The 14,410-nt window shown below is 46.7% G+C and overlaps 1 protein-coding gene across 1 annotated transcript; it reads right to left on the bottom strand.

Moving 5' to 3' along the window:
• Positions 1–7,653: 7,653 nt before the first annotated feature.
• COX6A1 (cytochrome c oxidase subunit 6A1) lies at positions 7,654–11,555 on the bottom strand. The gene is made up of 3 exons (XM_073673516.1): positions 11,369–11,555; positions 11,114–11,253; positions 7,654–7,898 (listed from the first exon to the last, which is right to left on the bottom strand). The coding sequence occupies exons 1-3, from the start codon at positions 11,466–11,468 to the stop codon at positions 7,800–7,802; spliced, it is 339 nt and encodes a 112-aa protein (XP_073529617.1). The 5' UTR covers positions 11,469–11,555; the 3' UTR covers positions 7,654–7,799.
• Between the last annotated feature and the right edge of the window lie 2,855 nt (positions 11,556–14,410).

The raw sequence follows: 14,410 nt of genomic DNA, 5'->3' as shown, positions 1-14,410 counted from the left end.
GCTAAGTAAGTCTGTTAGGGGTGCCGCTATTGTGGCAAAATTCGAGATAAACCGCCGATAATACCTCAAGATACCCAGAAAGGCCTATACCTGTTCCTTGAAGGCCCATAGCGGGCAATTCTGGATTGCCTTCACCTTGCTCATTTGCAGTTTTATTTCGCCCCCTTCCAACCACGTAGCCCAAGTATTTCGCCCTTCCTTTCCTATGGCGCATTTTCTTGGGTTTATGGTAAACTCAGCGTTTCTCAATGCATTCAGTACTGCCTGGACCTTCTGCAGGTGGATTCCCCAATCTGGGCTGAAAATCACGAAGTCGTCCAAGTAAGCAGCAGAATATTTTTTATGTGAGCCCAGAATCCGGTCCATGGCCCTCTAGAAGGTAGCTGACGCTCCCTGTAGCCCGAATGGCATCTTAGTGTATTGAAAAACCCGTCGGATGTAGAGAAGGCAGTTTTCTCATTGGCCCCTGGGGCCAGGCAAATCTGGCAGTACCCTTTTGTTAGGTCCAGGGTAGTGATGTACCTGGCAGGCCCCAGCCTCTCAATAAGCTCATCGAACCGGGGCATAGAGTAAGCGTCAAACTTGGACATGTCGTTTAGTTTCCTGAAATTGTTACAGAACCGCCATTCTCCGTCCGGCTTAGGCACAAGAACAATCTGGCTGGACCAGCCGCTCTTAGATTCCTCGATTTAAGGCCGAGGCTCAACATTCTCCTCACCTCCTTCGAGATCATCGCATGGCGGGCTTCGGGAATTCAATACAGCCCTTGGTTCACCCGTACGTGCGGTTCCGTCAGGATCTCATGCTTCATAACTTGCGTACATCCGGGCAATTCTGAGAACAGGTCTCAGTTTTTCTGCAAGAGTTCTCGGCACTGTTGTTTCTGGGCCGGTGACAGTGTCTCTGCCACTGTAACATCCTCGACCCTGGCTTCAGGATTTGCCCCTAGGGATGAAGCATCCACTGGTTCCCTGTCTCGCCACGGCTTCACTAAGTTGATGTGGTAGATCTGGTACGGCTTCCTTCTACCCGGCTGGAGGACCTTGTAGTTGACTTCACTCAGCTTCTCAACTACTTCATACGCCTTGCCACTTAGCCAGGACCTTACTCTCGACTGTGGGTACCAACACCCGATCTCCAGGGCTGAACTGTCTCAGCCTTGCGGCCCCACTGTAGACCCTCGCCTGGGCTTCTTGTGCCTGTAGAAGGCTCTCCTTCACGATTGGCATTACCCTTTTGATCCGGTCCTGCATTTGGGCCACATGGTCGATGACACTCCGGTGGGGTGTAACCTCTGCCTCCCAGGTCTCCCTTGCTATGTTTAGAAGTCCCCGACGGTGTCATCCGTATAGCAGTTTAAACTGCGAGAACCCTGTAGAGCTCTGAGGAACTTACCTAATGGAGAACAGCAGGTACGGCAGCAGGCCATCCCAGATTCGCCAATCTTTCTCCACAACTTTCCTTAACATCGACTTTAAGGTCTTGTTGAACCGTTCTACCAGTCTGTCCTTCTGCGGGTGGTATACAGCCATTCGGAGTTGTGTAATTTGGAGGGCCTTACACAATTCTCTCATCACCTTCGATATAAACGGAGTTCCCTGGTCCGTCAGGATCTCCCTTGGCAGACCTGTCCGGGAGAAAATATGTACCAGCTCTCTGGCTATACTTCTAGTGGAGGAATTTCTTAATGGTACCGCTTCCGGATATCGCGTAGCATAGTCCAATATAACTAGAATGTATTGGTGGCCCCCGGCGGACTTCACCAGGGGCCCAACAAGGTCCATGGCGATCCAGTCAAATGGGACCTCTATGAGAGGTAACGGGACTAGGGGGCTCCGGAAATGGGACACGGGAGCCGTTAGCTGACAGGTGGGACATGACCAGCAGTAGTTCACAATCTCCTGGTGCCATCCAGGCCAGTAGAACCTTTTGTAGGACCCGCTCCCGAGTCTTATCTACCCCTAACTGCCCACCCAAGATGTGAGAATGAGCCAGGCCCAAAAAATACGCATATAGGGTCCAGGCCGTAGCAACTGCTTTACTAATTGCCCTTTTGGATTAGTTAGCCTATAAAGAAGCTCCCCATTAAGTGCAAAATATGGGAACCTGGTGTCAGCCCCCGACTCCGGAGCAACCCCATTGATTAGAGACACATTGTCAAATGCAAATTTCAAGGTGAGATCCTGCATCTGTGCAGTTCTAAAGTTCCCCCCAGGCACCCCCAAGTCTGGGACGACGTCTTCCGGGGTCACCACCTCGTCTTTGTCCCCCACAAGGACACACAGGGGGAAGTCATCTGCCTCTGACTACGACGGTGATGCATCATGGGGTGCCCGGCTCCCGGGTGAGACACTTATGAGAGTCACCAAGCTCCCTGATTCCAGGATTCCTGCCACCAGTACCCCATTAACAGTCACCATACATGACTGTGGCCCCTCACCAGGCTGATAGTCCACACTGCAAACGGGGTAGGCATAGTAGGAACAGCGACGTCCCAGGCTACAGTCCCGTCTATTCAGAGGTCAGAGGGCAGCTACAAGGCCTGGGCCGTGACACCGCCAACAAATCTCTCCCGAGGGGACCATGGGCACCACCTCTTCCGTCCCTTTGGACCTTGGATGCACCACCCCCTTTTGGGCCTCCGCCCCCAACTGGCAGCCCCAGTATGGAGTGGGTTGTTTTCCCACGGAACTCTCGACCCCCTGGTACTTCTCAACCAGTTCATCAGCGTTCCGGGGATCGCCCTGGGCAACCCAAGTCTGTACAGGCCTCGGTAAGGAGCGCACAAACTGATCCATCACTACTCGCTCTATGATCTGCATCGGGATAGAAGATTCTGGTTGCAGTCCTTTTTGCACCAGGTGCAACAGGTCAAACATTTGGGAGCGCGGTGGTTTCTCGTGGTGATACGCCCAGCGGTGGACATGCTGTGCACTGACAGTCATTGTTACCAAGCGTGCCAAAATTTCAGTTTTTAATTTTGCATATTCTTTGGCGTCTTGCAAGGCTAAGTCATAATATGCCTTCTGGGGTTCCCGAGTCAGGTATGGCGCCAACACCTCTGCCCATTGCTCTGGCGGTAGCACTCTCCCTCTCGCAGACCCTCTGGAATACCATCAGAAAACCTACGTCATCACTTCGGACAGAAAAGTCATCCACTGACCTTATCGTTCGAGCTGGTGCAGAGCCACGGATCGCCTCTGCGAGCAAATCGATCTACTGCTGTTGTTGTCGGCACTTGTCCTGGTGGGCCTGCTGCTGGAGCTGCGGCATAAGCAGTTTGGTGGTCTCCTGTTGCGCCATCTGCTGTTGCATCTGCTGGTGCTGCGTTCGTTGCTGTTGGTGCTGCACCTGGAACAAATGCTTAAGTAGGTACTCTATCTTGTCCGGCGTCAGTTGCTGGCTCACAGCCGACTTCACCCAGGACATGCAGGTCTTCCTGTGACAGTCACACGTGTTCGCTTGGAGTGTTGCCTGCAATTCTAACACCACTTGTGGTATAGCGCCAAACTCGGCTGTATGCGGAGGTAAAACATGGGATACGGTCTCTTTAAATTTTCGGGTTAGTTTATTTAGCAGACATAAACTACCCTGGAGTCCATAAAGAGAACACATCCCATTCGGCTAAAGAGACAAAACAAAATACAAAAACTTGCAGCACAGTCAGTATCTCAGCTAAGGTCTGGCCACTCCCAATTAGCCACACACAGGTTCAGCACAGCCCATGCTAGCTCCACTCTGGAGCAAGTTTACCCAGGTACTGAACACACCAGCACTGGCTATTTAAAGCCCAGACACTCCCTCGACGGATGGTGGATAATGTCCCTCCCTGCACTTCGTTATCCACTGAAAACATTCCCTTGTAAATGTGGTTCTATTAACTCTCTAGGTACCGAATGTGCAGGAGAACTCGCATGTTTTCACAGTACTGAGGCTAAGAGTCTCAGCGTCACATACCTCCCTTCTGACACACTACCAGTGACTTTGTCACACTTGTTACCTGTAGTGACATCATTTTCCATCCCTTTTTTAACTGATTTCATAATGTATGTGTTGTTGAATATTTGTTAAATAAATTTGCTTGCCATATATATTTTTTATGGGAGTTCTTTTTCGGCTCTAGCTTTATCCCTCACTCCCATAGACTTTTTTGAGTTAATGGTTGGGATAGTGTTCTTGGGGTTGTACTCATCCTTCTTCCTCCAAACACGGCGAGTGGAGTTAATACCAAAAAGTTCTATTTTGGTCTTTTCTGACATAACCTTCTCCCATGCCTCCTCTGGATCATCCAGATGGTCAATGGCAAACTTCAAATGGGTCTAGACATGTGCTGGCATGAGCAGGGGGCTATTGCGTGCCCTGAGGATTTTAATCCATGACAGCGTAATGTGTTACGAACGGTAATGTTTGAGACTGCGGGCCCAGCTCTCTTCAGGTCATTGACCAGGTCCTACCATGTAGTTCTGGGCTGATTCCTGACCCTTCTCAGAATCATCCTTACCCAAAAGGCAAGATCTTGCATGGAGCCCCAGACCGAGGAAGATTGAGTCATCTTGTGTTTCTTCTGTTTTCTAATAATTGTGTGAACTGTTGTTACCTTCTAGCCAAGCTGCTTACCTATTGTGCTGTAGCCCATCCTAGCCTTGTGCAGGTCTACAATTTTGTCCCTGGTGTCCTTAGACAGCTCTTTGGTCTTGGCCTGCTGGAGAGTGAGAATGTGGGGATAGGTGTCTTTTATATAGGGAACGAGTTCATATAGGTGCAATTAATACAGGTAATTAGTGCAGAGTAGGAGGGCTTCTTAAAGAAATACTAACAAGTCTATGAGAGCCAGAATTCTTGGTGGTTGGTATGTGATCTGCAATTTAAAAATCTTACAATGTGATTTTCTGTTTTTTATTTTTAGATTCTGTCTCACAGTTGAAGTCTACCTACGTTAAAAAAATAAAATAACAGACCTCTCCATTCTTTGTAGGTGGGAAAACTTGGAAGATAGGTAGTGCATCAAATACTTGTTTTCCCCCACTGTATGTCCCTCATCCTAGTATATATATATATTGCACATTCTGCTATATCCCCTATCTTGGTATATGTCCCCCGTTCTGCCACTGCTCTTTAATGTGTAGAAAAAAAAAAAATAAACCATTTTACTCAGCAGGGGCATACATAAAATTCACGAGGCTTCATAGCAAAAGTATAATGCATCCCCTATCATCGTCCATATAATATACTGCACGTCGCAGCAATAGTCACCCATCTTAGCATAATCCACAGCAGACACAGTCATCCCTAAAGCTGTGTGCCCACGATGCATTTTTAATGCGTTTCTGCAGCTGCGGAAACGCATTAAAAACGCATGGTAGAAAGGCAGCAATGTTCCCCAATGATAATCCGCATGTGCTGTGCACATGCTGCGGAAATTTCCACTGCGGATTATCATTGCGGAAAAAAACGCAGCACCACCAATTATTTTGCGGAAGCGCTGCGTTTTCGCCGCTATTGACTTGCATTAGAACGCGCCAATTCCGCAAGACTGCATCTGTACTTGCGTAATTGGCGCGTTCTAATGTGCGGATGGTACCCGGGTGGAGAGGAGAGTCTCATCCACACACAGGTACTATTAAAAAAGAATAAAATAAATGTATACTTACCCTCTGGCGGCCCGCGCTGCGCTCCTCCTTGCTTCCCAGCACTTCGCAATGGAAGGACCTGCGCTGACGTCAGAGTCATGTGAAGGGTCACGCGACACTGACGTCGGCAGGTCCTTCAGTGTACCGCTGCCGGCAGCCGGCACCGAGCGAAGCAAGCCAGCGCAGGCCATCGGAGGGTAAGTATATATTTATTTTTTTATTTTTTACCATTCTCTCAGGTCACACTATATAAATCCATGCTGTTTGCATGGATTTATATAGTGTGACCGAGTTGTCAAGCACTTTCCAAGTGATGCTAAAATCGCTTGGAAAGCGCTTGACAACCTGCATGTATTTTGCAGGAAAAACGCATATACAATCCGCATGCCTTTTTTTCTGCCAGGGAGATGCAGAAATGCTGCAGAAATTTTCTGCTTCATTTCTGCATCGTGGGCACAGCCTAAGGCTATGTGCCCACGTTGCGGAAATGAAGCAGAAAATTTCTGCAAGTAAAAACGTATGCGGAATTCCGCACGCGTTTATCGCGTGATTCCCACATGCGGAATTGCCTTGCGTTTTTTAATGCATTGCAAAAGGCAATTCAGCTTGCGGAAACGCAAAATTAATGGACATGCTGCGGATTTTTGAACGCAGCGGCAAAATCCGCAGTGTGGGCATAGAACTTGAAGAATCCCCTTGGGGACCATGGGGTGCGGATTACAAAGCGTTTTACAAGCGTTTCAGCTGCGGAAATTCCGCATCAAAAACGCGTGTAATCCGCAAAGTGGGCACGCAGCCTAAATCAATGTTTTGATCGCCTCTTGCAGCGGCCAAAAATCAATAATCCTGGTGTTAACTAAGCACGCTATATTATTTCCACGCAGTATTGCTATTTATTTATTCACTTTGTTTTTCTTAGGTTTTGTCTGTTTAGTGGGCAGTGTGAACATGCACCTACAAATTGCATGCACAGTAACTTATGGCAGTTCACCTCTTTAGGCTTTAGATTTTTTTTTTCGTTAGGCCACTTACTGATAGATCTGACTTTTACGAATGCAGCGATACCAAATGTTTATTTTTTATTGGGCAAAAAGGGTGATTAGTTTCTTTAGTTTAACATTTTAAAAAACTTTTTTCCCCACACTTTACTGTATTCAATTGTCTCCTTAGGGGACTTGAAGCTGCGATTGTCTGACCGCTTGTGCTATACAAAATCTCAATCTACTCTGAACGCCAGTCACAGGGTTCAGAGGATTGTAATGATACATCAACAGACCCCCAGCTGTCATGACAATCAGAGCTCCACGATCAGGACACAAGCACGCTAATGGGAGCGTGGAGAGCTGCCGCCCCTGTCGGCGCATGTTAAATGCTGCTGTCAGAGATTGACAGTGGGATTGAACCAGGGCTGTGGAGTCGGTAAACCAAACCTCCAACTCCTCAATTTCCCTGACTCCGACTCCCCAACACTGCCTCACTACTGAGCGTGTACAGAAAGTGCAGCACAGATTCATCTCCACTAAAAGAGACCCTTAGAGCAGGAACAGAACAGACATTTATAGGACATTTCATAACTTTCCCAAATTCTTATGAAAACATTTACAGCACATCCTGCATTGAGCTACTGTACCAAATTTATTATATTATTTTATACCAACTCCATAGCCTTGGATTTAACAGGTTAACAGCCATGGGCAGAGCTCCATTTCACAAGCGGCTGTTAAAGGCACATGATGGCTGAGCCGGCAGTAAAGGGAGGGACATGACATATGATACAAGTTTGTTGTGAAATGGTTAAATGCCATTTATCAGTGATTGACAGCAGCATTTAATAGGTTAACACCAGAGACTGGTGGGCACGCTGATCACTGGGGTTAGAGGCAATGATCGCTATATAACATACCTGGCATCTGCCCTCTGTGGAACAGGCTCTACTTCCAAATCCACACAATACTGAAAGGAGGCAGCAGATTTAGATATAAGAAAGCACAGGTTCCTTTGTCAATCAAGATCAGTCAATGCATGTAGGTCCAACAGAAACTTTAATTAGACAACTGCCGCAGCAGTAGAAGGATAGTGGGCATGTACAGCATTAAATAGAATAGCATGATCCCTGCTCATTATGTGGCCCATACACCGCACTGGTCCGGATAACAAGGTGTCCAAGGTCTAATGCTCCGAGTGCTCAGACTCTTCATAGCCGGTGGGAAGAGCATTTGCATGGGAATTGTGGAAAAGGCTCTTCACTCCATCTCCCCAAGGGAATTTCTGTAAAAACAACAAATACTCCAGTATGCAAAATAAAGAGCTTTATTACACTTTCTATTACTATAATTGTATGTTAATGTGTGTATATACACATACAATACTCCATACACCCCCATATAATGCCAGCTGAAAATTGCAAATTCAAAAACCTATTTTTAAGGGAAATTCTCAGACCTGACCAAGTTATGAGTGATTGCTTTTTGAGTGACTAGTTATACTTTCGAATGACACAATCAATTTTATCACACAGTGTACTGGAAAATCAATTCCAAGCAAAATGAAACTTGCAAGAAAAAAAAAAAAACCTCAAACAATTGTTTTTTTGTGATTTACTTTTTAGGAGTTCATTCTGCAATAAAAATGACTTAGAAATAATCGTACTGACCTAGACAATACCAAAATCACAAAGTGGCAGAAAAAAAATTGTGAAGTTTAAGGCTGTGTGCCCACAAAGCGGATTTAATGCGTTTCCACGGTGGTATTTACGCTGCGGAAACACATTAAAATCGCTTGCTAAGAGGTCTGGGATGTTCCCCAATGATAATCCGCATGTGCTATGCACATGCTGCAGAAATTTCCGCTGTGGATTATCACTGCGGAAAAATCCGCAGCACAACCATTTATTGTGCTATTTCGCAGCGAAATCGCCGCCATTGACTTGCATTGATCGGTATAACATCCGCATGTATACATGCAGATGTTATGCGGTTCAATGCGCGGATGGTACCTGTGTCTGGAGAAGAGGAGACTCTCATCCGACCTTGGTACCTGCAAGTTAAAAAAGAATTATAAAGTATAAAATAAAAATATTCAAACTCACACCTCTGGCGGCCCCCGGCGGCATCCTCTCTCCTAGGCGGCCCATGGTGTTCTGCCAGGACCTGTGGTGACATCATTTAGTCAGCTGATGGTCACGTGAACACCACGGGCCTCCGAGAAGAGAGGACGCCGCCGGGAGCAGACCGGGAGTCACCGGAGAGGTGTGTATGAATTCCCCACCCCCACACTATAGGTGCAGTATTTTAAGCAGAAATCTCAGTCACACAATATAAATCCATGCCAGTTGCATGGATTTATAAAGTGTGACCAACTTGTCAAGCCCTTTTCCAAGTGATGCTAAAATAAGCACTTGAAAAAACGCATGTGGAAATGCATGTAAAAACGCTTAAACCTGGCAGAAAAAAAAAAAAAAAAAGACATGTAAAATCTGCATGCGTTTTTTCTGCCAGGGAGAGGAAAAAATGCTCCGGAAATTTCTGCTTAAAATCTGCATCGTGGGCACATAGTCTAAGAGAAATCTTTTATATCCATCTCTCTCTCTATCTCAATGAAAACATCAGGTCACCACGCAAAACACAAGCTTTCACGAAGCTCCATCGTCGATGAAGCTTCATGAAAGCTTGTGTTTTGCGTGGTGACCTGATGTTTTCATTGATACCATTTTGGGGTAGATGAGACGCTTTGATCGCTTCTTATTGCATTTTTTATGGAGTTGTGGCAACTAGAAAACCAGCAATTCCAGCATTTTGATTTTTTTCTCTTTATAGCTTTCACAGATCAGGTTAAAGGGAACCGGTCAACAGTTTTTTAGCGCCTGTTACCAGTTTTTCTGAGTGTCTGAAGTGCATTACACAAATGTGTCCATAATCCCCCAACTCCCCCTGTATGCCACCAAAAATACCTATTTTACCTTCTCTATATGTAAATGCTTTTGGTCCGGTCCAATGGGCATCATTTCCTCGGCATCTGTGCCACACTTTGTAATGTGGGAGGAAACCAGGTTCTCCAGTTTCCACCCACATTCCAAAGACATACTAACAGATTGTGAGCCCCATTGGGGACAGTAATGATGATGTCTGTAAAGTGCTGTGGAATATGATGGTGCTATATAAGCAAAGCATAAGAACTATAAATAAGTAGGGCCGTTCTTGTTAATCCTGCTAGAAATGGGGGGGGGGGGGGATTCACTCTGACCATATACAATCAGTGCTCACTCTTTAAAAATATCCCTTTGACAAAGAAAAAGTTAATACCCAGTTGTCAATTTTAAACGTATTCATGAGCAATAACAGTACAATGCCCCTCCAATGTGTTAAGGGTGACTTATGCTGACTAGGGTTGTCTTGCTATATGTGTTATGTTTTTTTAATTTATAGGCTGGCAGATTGACAACGTAAAAAAACTGAGCTGTCACTCGCCGTCCTCAGGTCTAACCATGTCTCTTCTCTACCACCGCTCTGGTCTCTTTGATTATGTTGTCACCGCTGCAGCCAATCACTTGGTTCAGGGGCTTGTGCTGTCTATATATGCAGAGCCTCTGAGTCCAATGATTGGCTGCACTGTAGAAGAGTCATCACCACTGCGGCAGATCAGTGACTGGGGCAGAGGCAGTTCTGAACTGGGAAATGTGAGTAACAGCTGCATTCATTATTTTACGCCCATCTCTGGGTAACAGCGGCTTTTACAGGACCCAAACTAATCTGTAGGAGCCATTTCTAAACAGGTTTTACTTTTTAGCGGTCCAATCGACTAAATAGAAAAAAGAATGGTCCCAACTACGCTCATATAGCAGGTTGGGAATCGGACATTCACTAGAGATTTTACGCTGTGGTTTCTGAGCTGCAAGTCACTGAAGGTCATTGTAGACAACCTTAACCAATAAAACGCTGGTTAATGGCTTAATGAACTCAACTCAGCTATACAGCTGGGCGCAGAAGTGATTTTACAAGAAGCGCTGAAGACAATAAAAACACACTGAATCCACAAATCAGATTTTACTATAAAAGGTGTCATCTGTCAAACACTAAATGCCACAGACAGGAATAGAAAAGGGAGTGTCAGACAATACACATACAGTGCCCCGATCACCTCCACGGTGAAGACCCTGCAGGTCGGTGACCAGAATACATGTAATCATACATCCGCCCCGATCACCTCCAAGGGGGAAGACCCTGCAGGTCGGTGACCAGCGTACATGTGATCATACATCCGCCCCGATCACCTCCAAGGGGGAAGACCCTGCAGGTCGGTGACCAGCGTACATGTGATCATACATCCGCCCCGATCACCTCCATGGGGAGGCCGCTGCAGGTCAGTGACCAGCGTACATGTGATCATACATCCGCCCCGATCACCTCCATGGGGAGGCCGCTGCAGGTCAGTGGCCAGTCCTCAGGTGCCATCACTGACCCCCCTCCCCCAGGATGAGCCCCTACCTTGCTCCGGATCCGCAGGTGCTCATAGGCTACGAACTCCGGCCGGGGCTCATGGTGCTGCGCCTTCAGGTACGCGTTCAGCATGCACACAGCCACACCAGGCAGCGCCACCACAAAGGTCAGGATCTTCCATGTACGAGCTGTGGGGAGAGAAGTACAGATGAGCCGCTGCCCGGGGTGACCTTCACTGACAGCGGCCTGCTGAAGGTGACCCACAGTACCGGCCACCCCTGCCGCACTGGTGCCGCCCTATACCTGCATCGCCATGCTCTGCATGAGCTGCCGCAGAAAACAAGCGACCACGGCTAGCCACCGAACGACCAAGGATGCCAGAGAGCCTGCCCAACGCCGCCATGATATCCCTCACTGAGAGCGGATGCGGACGTGCGAAACCTGCTATCCGAGGACCGGAAGGGGAGGGAACGGGCGTGCTGCGCTTGCGTTCAAATTCTTGCCTGCAGGCAAGCTCAAATTTCATCTATGAGTGCGCATGCGTGGAGGGAAGCTCACGTGCAGGAGCTGGGATAACGAGGACGATGCGGAGGAAGTGTCTGCTCTGGTGTCAGCACTCCCAATGTCACGTCTCTGTCATGAGGGAATCGTATTATTGCTTTCATTATTATCTTGAGGTCAAAATCAAACAAGCTCATAGAAAATAGGAGACATTGTAGCTATAAGTGCAAATCATTATAGCACCACTCCAGAAGGTTTATTTTATTGCAGCGCTGGAGTGGTGTCACTAATGTAAGTTCCCTGCCCCCGGCCATCTACTCACCGGCCGCCATCTTCATCTGTTATCGGCGCCGCTCCAGTTGTCTTCTGCAGGTTGTGACCTGCCGGATGGCTCCAGTGTTTGCTGGACAATACGGAGGTCACTACTGAGTGTAAGTCTATGAGAGCCAGACGGGGCCAGAAAGAGTCTCCTAAACCTACACTGAGAGCTTGTGACTGTTACCTCTGACTTCCGGCCAGTTAGAAGCTGCAGTCACAAGATGGCGGCGCAGGACCGAAGCAGCGCCAAGCAGAGCAGAAGACGGCGGCTGCTGAGTATTATACTAGGGGCAGGGAATTAAGATTAGTAGCACCACTCCAGCGCTAAAATAAAAAAAAAAAACGATTTAAAGTGTCATTCCCTAATTCACAAGTTACCCCCTGGCCATACTTGTTAACCGCGGGGACCCCCCATGGGATAGGCTGGGGAATAACTTGTGATTTTGGGAATGAGCCTTTCAATTATTTGAACAAATTAATAAAAAACAAGTCACACGTTGGAAAGGAGTCGTAAGGGACAAGGTGACCTCTGATCTAGACTAAGTCAATGCATTCATATAGTGCAATGCATAGAAAGGGAACAACAGTGTTAAAGGGGTTGTCCTGGATTAGAATAACATGGCTGCTTTCAGAAAGAGCGCCACCACTGGCTATGACTTGTGCATGGTATTGCAACTCAGCCCTATTGACGTGAATGGAGGTGAGCTGCAATTCCATACACAATGCATTTTTAGGGGTGGCACTGTTTCTAAAAGAAAGCAGCCATGTTTTTCTAATCCAGGACAATTATTTTAATGGGATATAGTAAGTATTCAATGGTTGTCTACTGCAGATACTCCTATGAGCCAGAACGGAGAGGCCCTCTGAACAAGCTGCTCCTCTTCTGGTGGACTTGAGCCATCCTTGCAATCTGTGAATTCACCTGAATGGCCACTGTGTAAAACTACATTCCTCCTGCATCGGCCACTACAAGGGACAAGCTTTTTTTTGCCAGTGGATACCAACAACAAGATCATGCTTGCAGTTGGAGTAAATCTGATCAGCTGACTGCCCCAATTGGCGCATTCTGCATGGTGCTGTCTCATCAGAGAAACCATGCCCCAATGGTTGAGCAGCATGCTGAGGTATACTTACTAACTATGGGTCTTTACTAGTGATGAACGAGTATGTTCTGTTAACCCTTTCGGTGAGCATGCTCGGGTGCTCGCCGAGTATTTTTAGCGTGCTCGGGTGTTATGTTTTAGTCACGCTGTGTGCATGATTTGCAACTGTTTTGACAGGTTTAAAACATGCGAGGAATGCCTAAGAAACAAGCATTCCTCACATGTATTAAAGCTGTCAAACAGTTGCAAATCATGCACACAGCGTGACTAAAACATAACACCCGATCACGCAGAAGATACTCAGGAAACACCCGAGCATGCTCTTAAATCTCGTGTAACGAGCATGCTCGCTCATCACTAGTCTTTAGAGCTAAACATGGAGTAAGGCTGACCCCACCTTGGCACAACTTTGCAAGCTTTTTCTGATCACATATCACTGTACTAGAAAAAATGGACACAGTGGTGTCACAGCATGAAGGTAACACAACATAAAAGCGATACTTAAAGGGGTTTTCCCACAAAGTATTTTTTAATCAATAGATCTTGGAATAATAATAATTTCCACAATTGGATGTGTTTTAAAACAATGTTCCTGTGCTGAGATAATCTTATAAATGTGCCCCTGCTGTGTACTGTGTAATGGCTGTGTTTGATCGTGCAGGAACATGGTCTCATCATACCACAGCTCCTGGGCAGGGGAGGAAGCAAAAGAGTATACAGACAGCACAGCACAGGATCACAAATGATTCTTTCTGTAAGGCAAAACATTTCGCTGCCTGTATTTAAGCAATATTTTACCTAAAAAAAGAATCATTTGTGATCTCAAGCTGTCCTGTCTGTATACTCTTTTCCTTCTTCCCCTGCCCAGGAGATGTGGTATGATCAGACCATGTCCCTGTACGGTCAGACACAGCCATTACCCAGTACATAGCAGGGGCACATTTATAAGATTATCTCGGCACGGGGACATTTTTTGTAAACACATCCAATTGGGAAATTATTATTATTCCAAGATCTATTGATTAAAATGTTGATTAAAATTTACTTAGTTTGTGGGAAAACCTTTAATGAGCACACTAAATTCAAAGTGATGTCACAGCACCAGACTAATGCACACAATGATGTCATAGAGGAGCAATAATATAGCACAATAGGAAGCAGTGATATCACAGTGCATATATAGCAGGGGTCCCCAACCTGTGGCTCGTGGGCCCATGATGTGAGGCTCGTAGCTGTCTGCCAGGTTGGTGCGCCACCAGGTCTAGCAAACAGCTATGAAGAGCAGGTCTCCAGATGGTGACTTTTATGAGTAGCCCAGCACAGAAGAGCAGATCTGGGTGTGCATATACTTGCCTTGTGGGGTTCAGAGATAATTTAAGTCTGGTAAACTGAAAATAGGATGATACTGCTAGTCAGAGAAAGT

The sequence above is a fragment of the Phyllobates terribilis genome, unplaced genomic scaffold (assembly GCF_046119375.1).
Source record: "Phyllobates terribilis strain yellow unplaced genomic scaffold, ASM4611937v1 Scaffold_1__5_contigs__length_1240528914, whole genome shotgun sequence".
Lineage (NCBI taxonomy): Eukaryota > Metazoa > Chordata > Amphibia > Anura > Dendrobatidae > Phyllobates > Phyllobates terribilis.
This window is presented reverse-complemented; position numbering and strand designations above follow the sequence as displayed.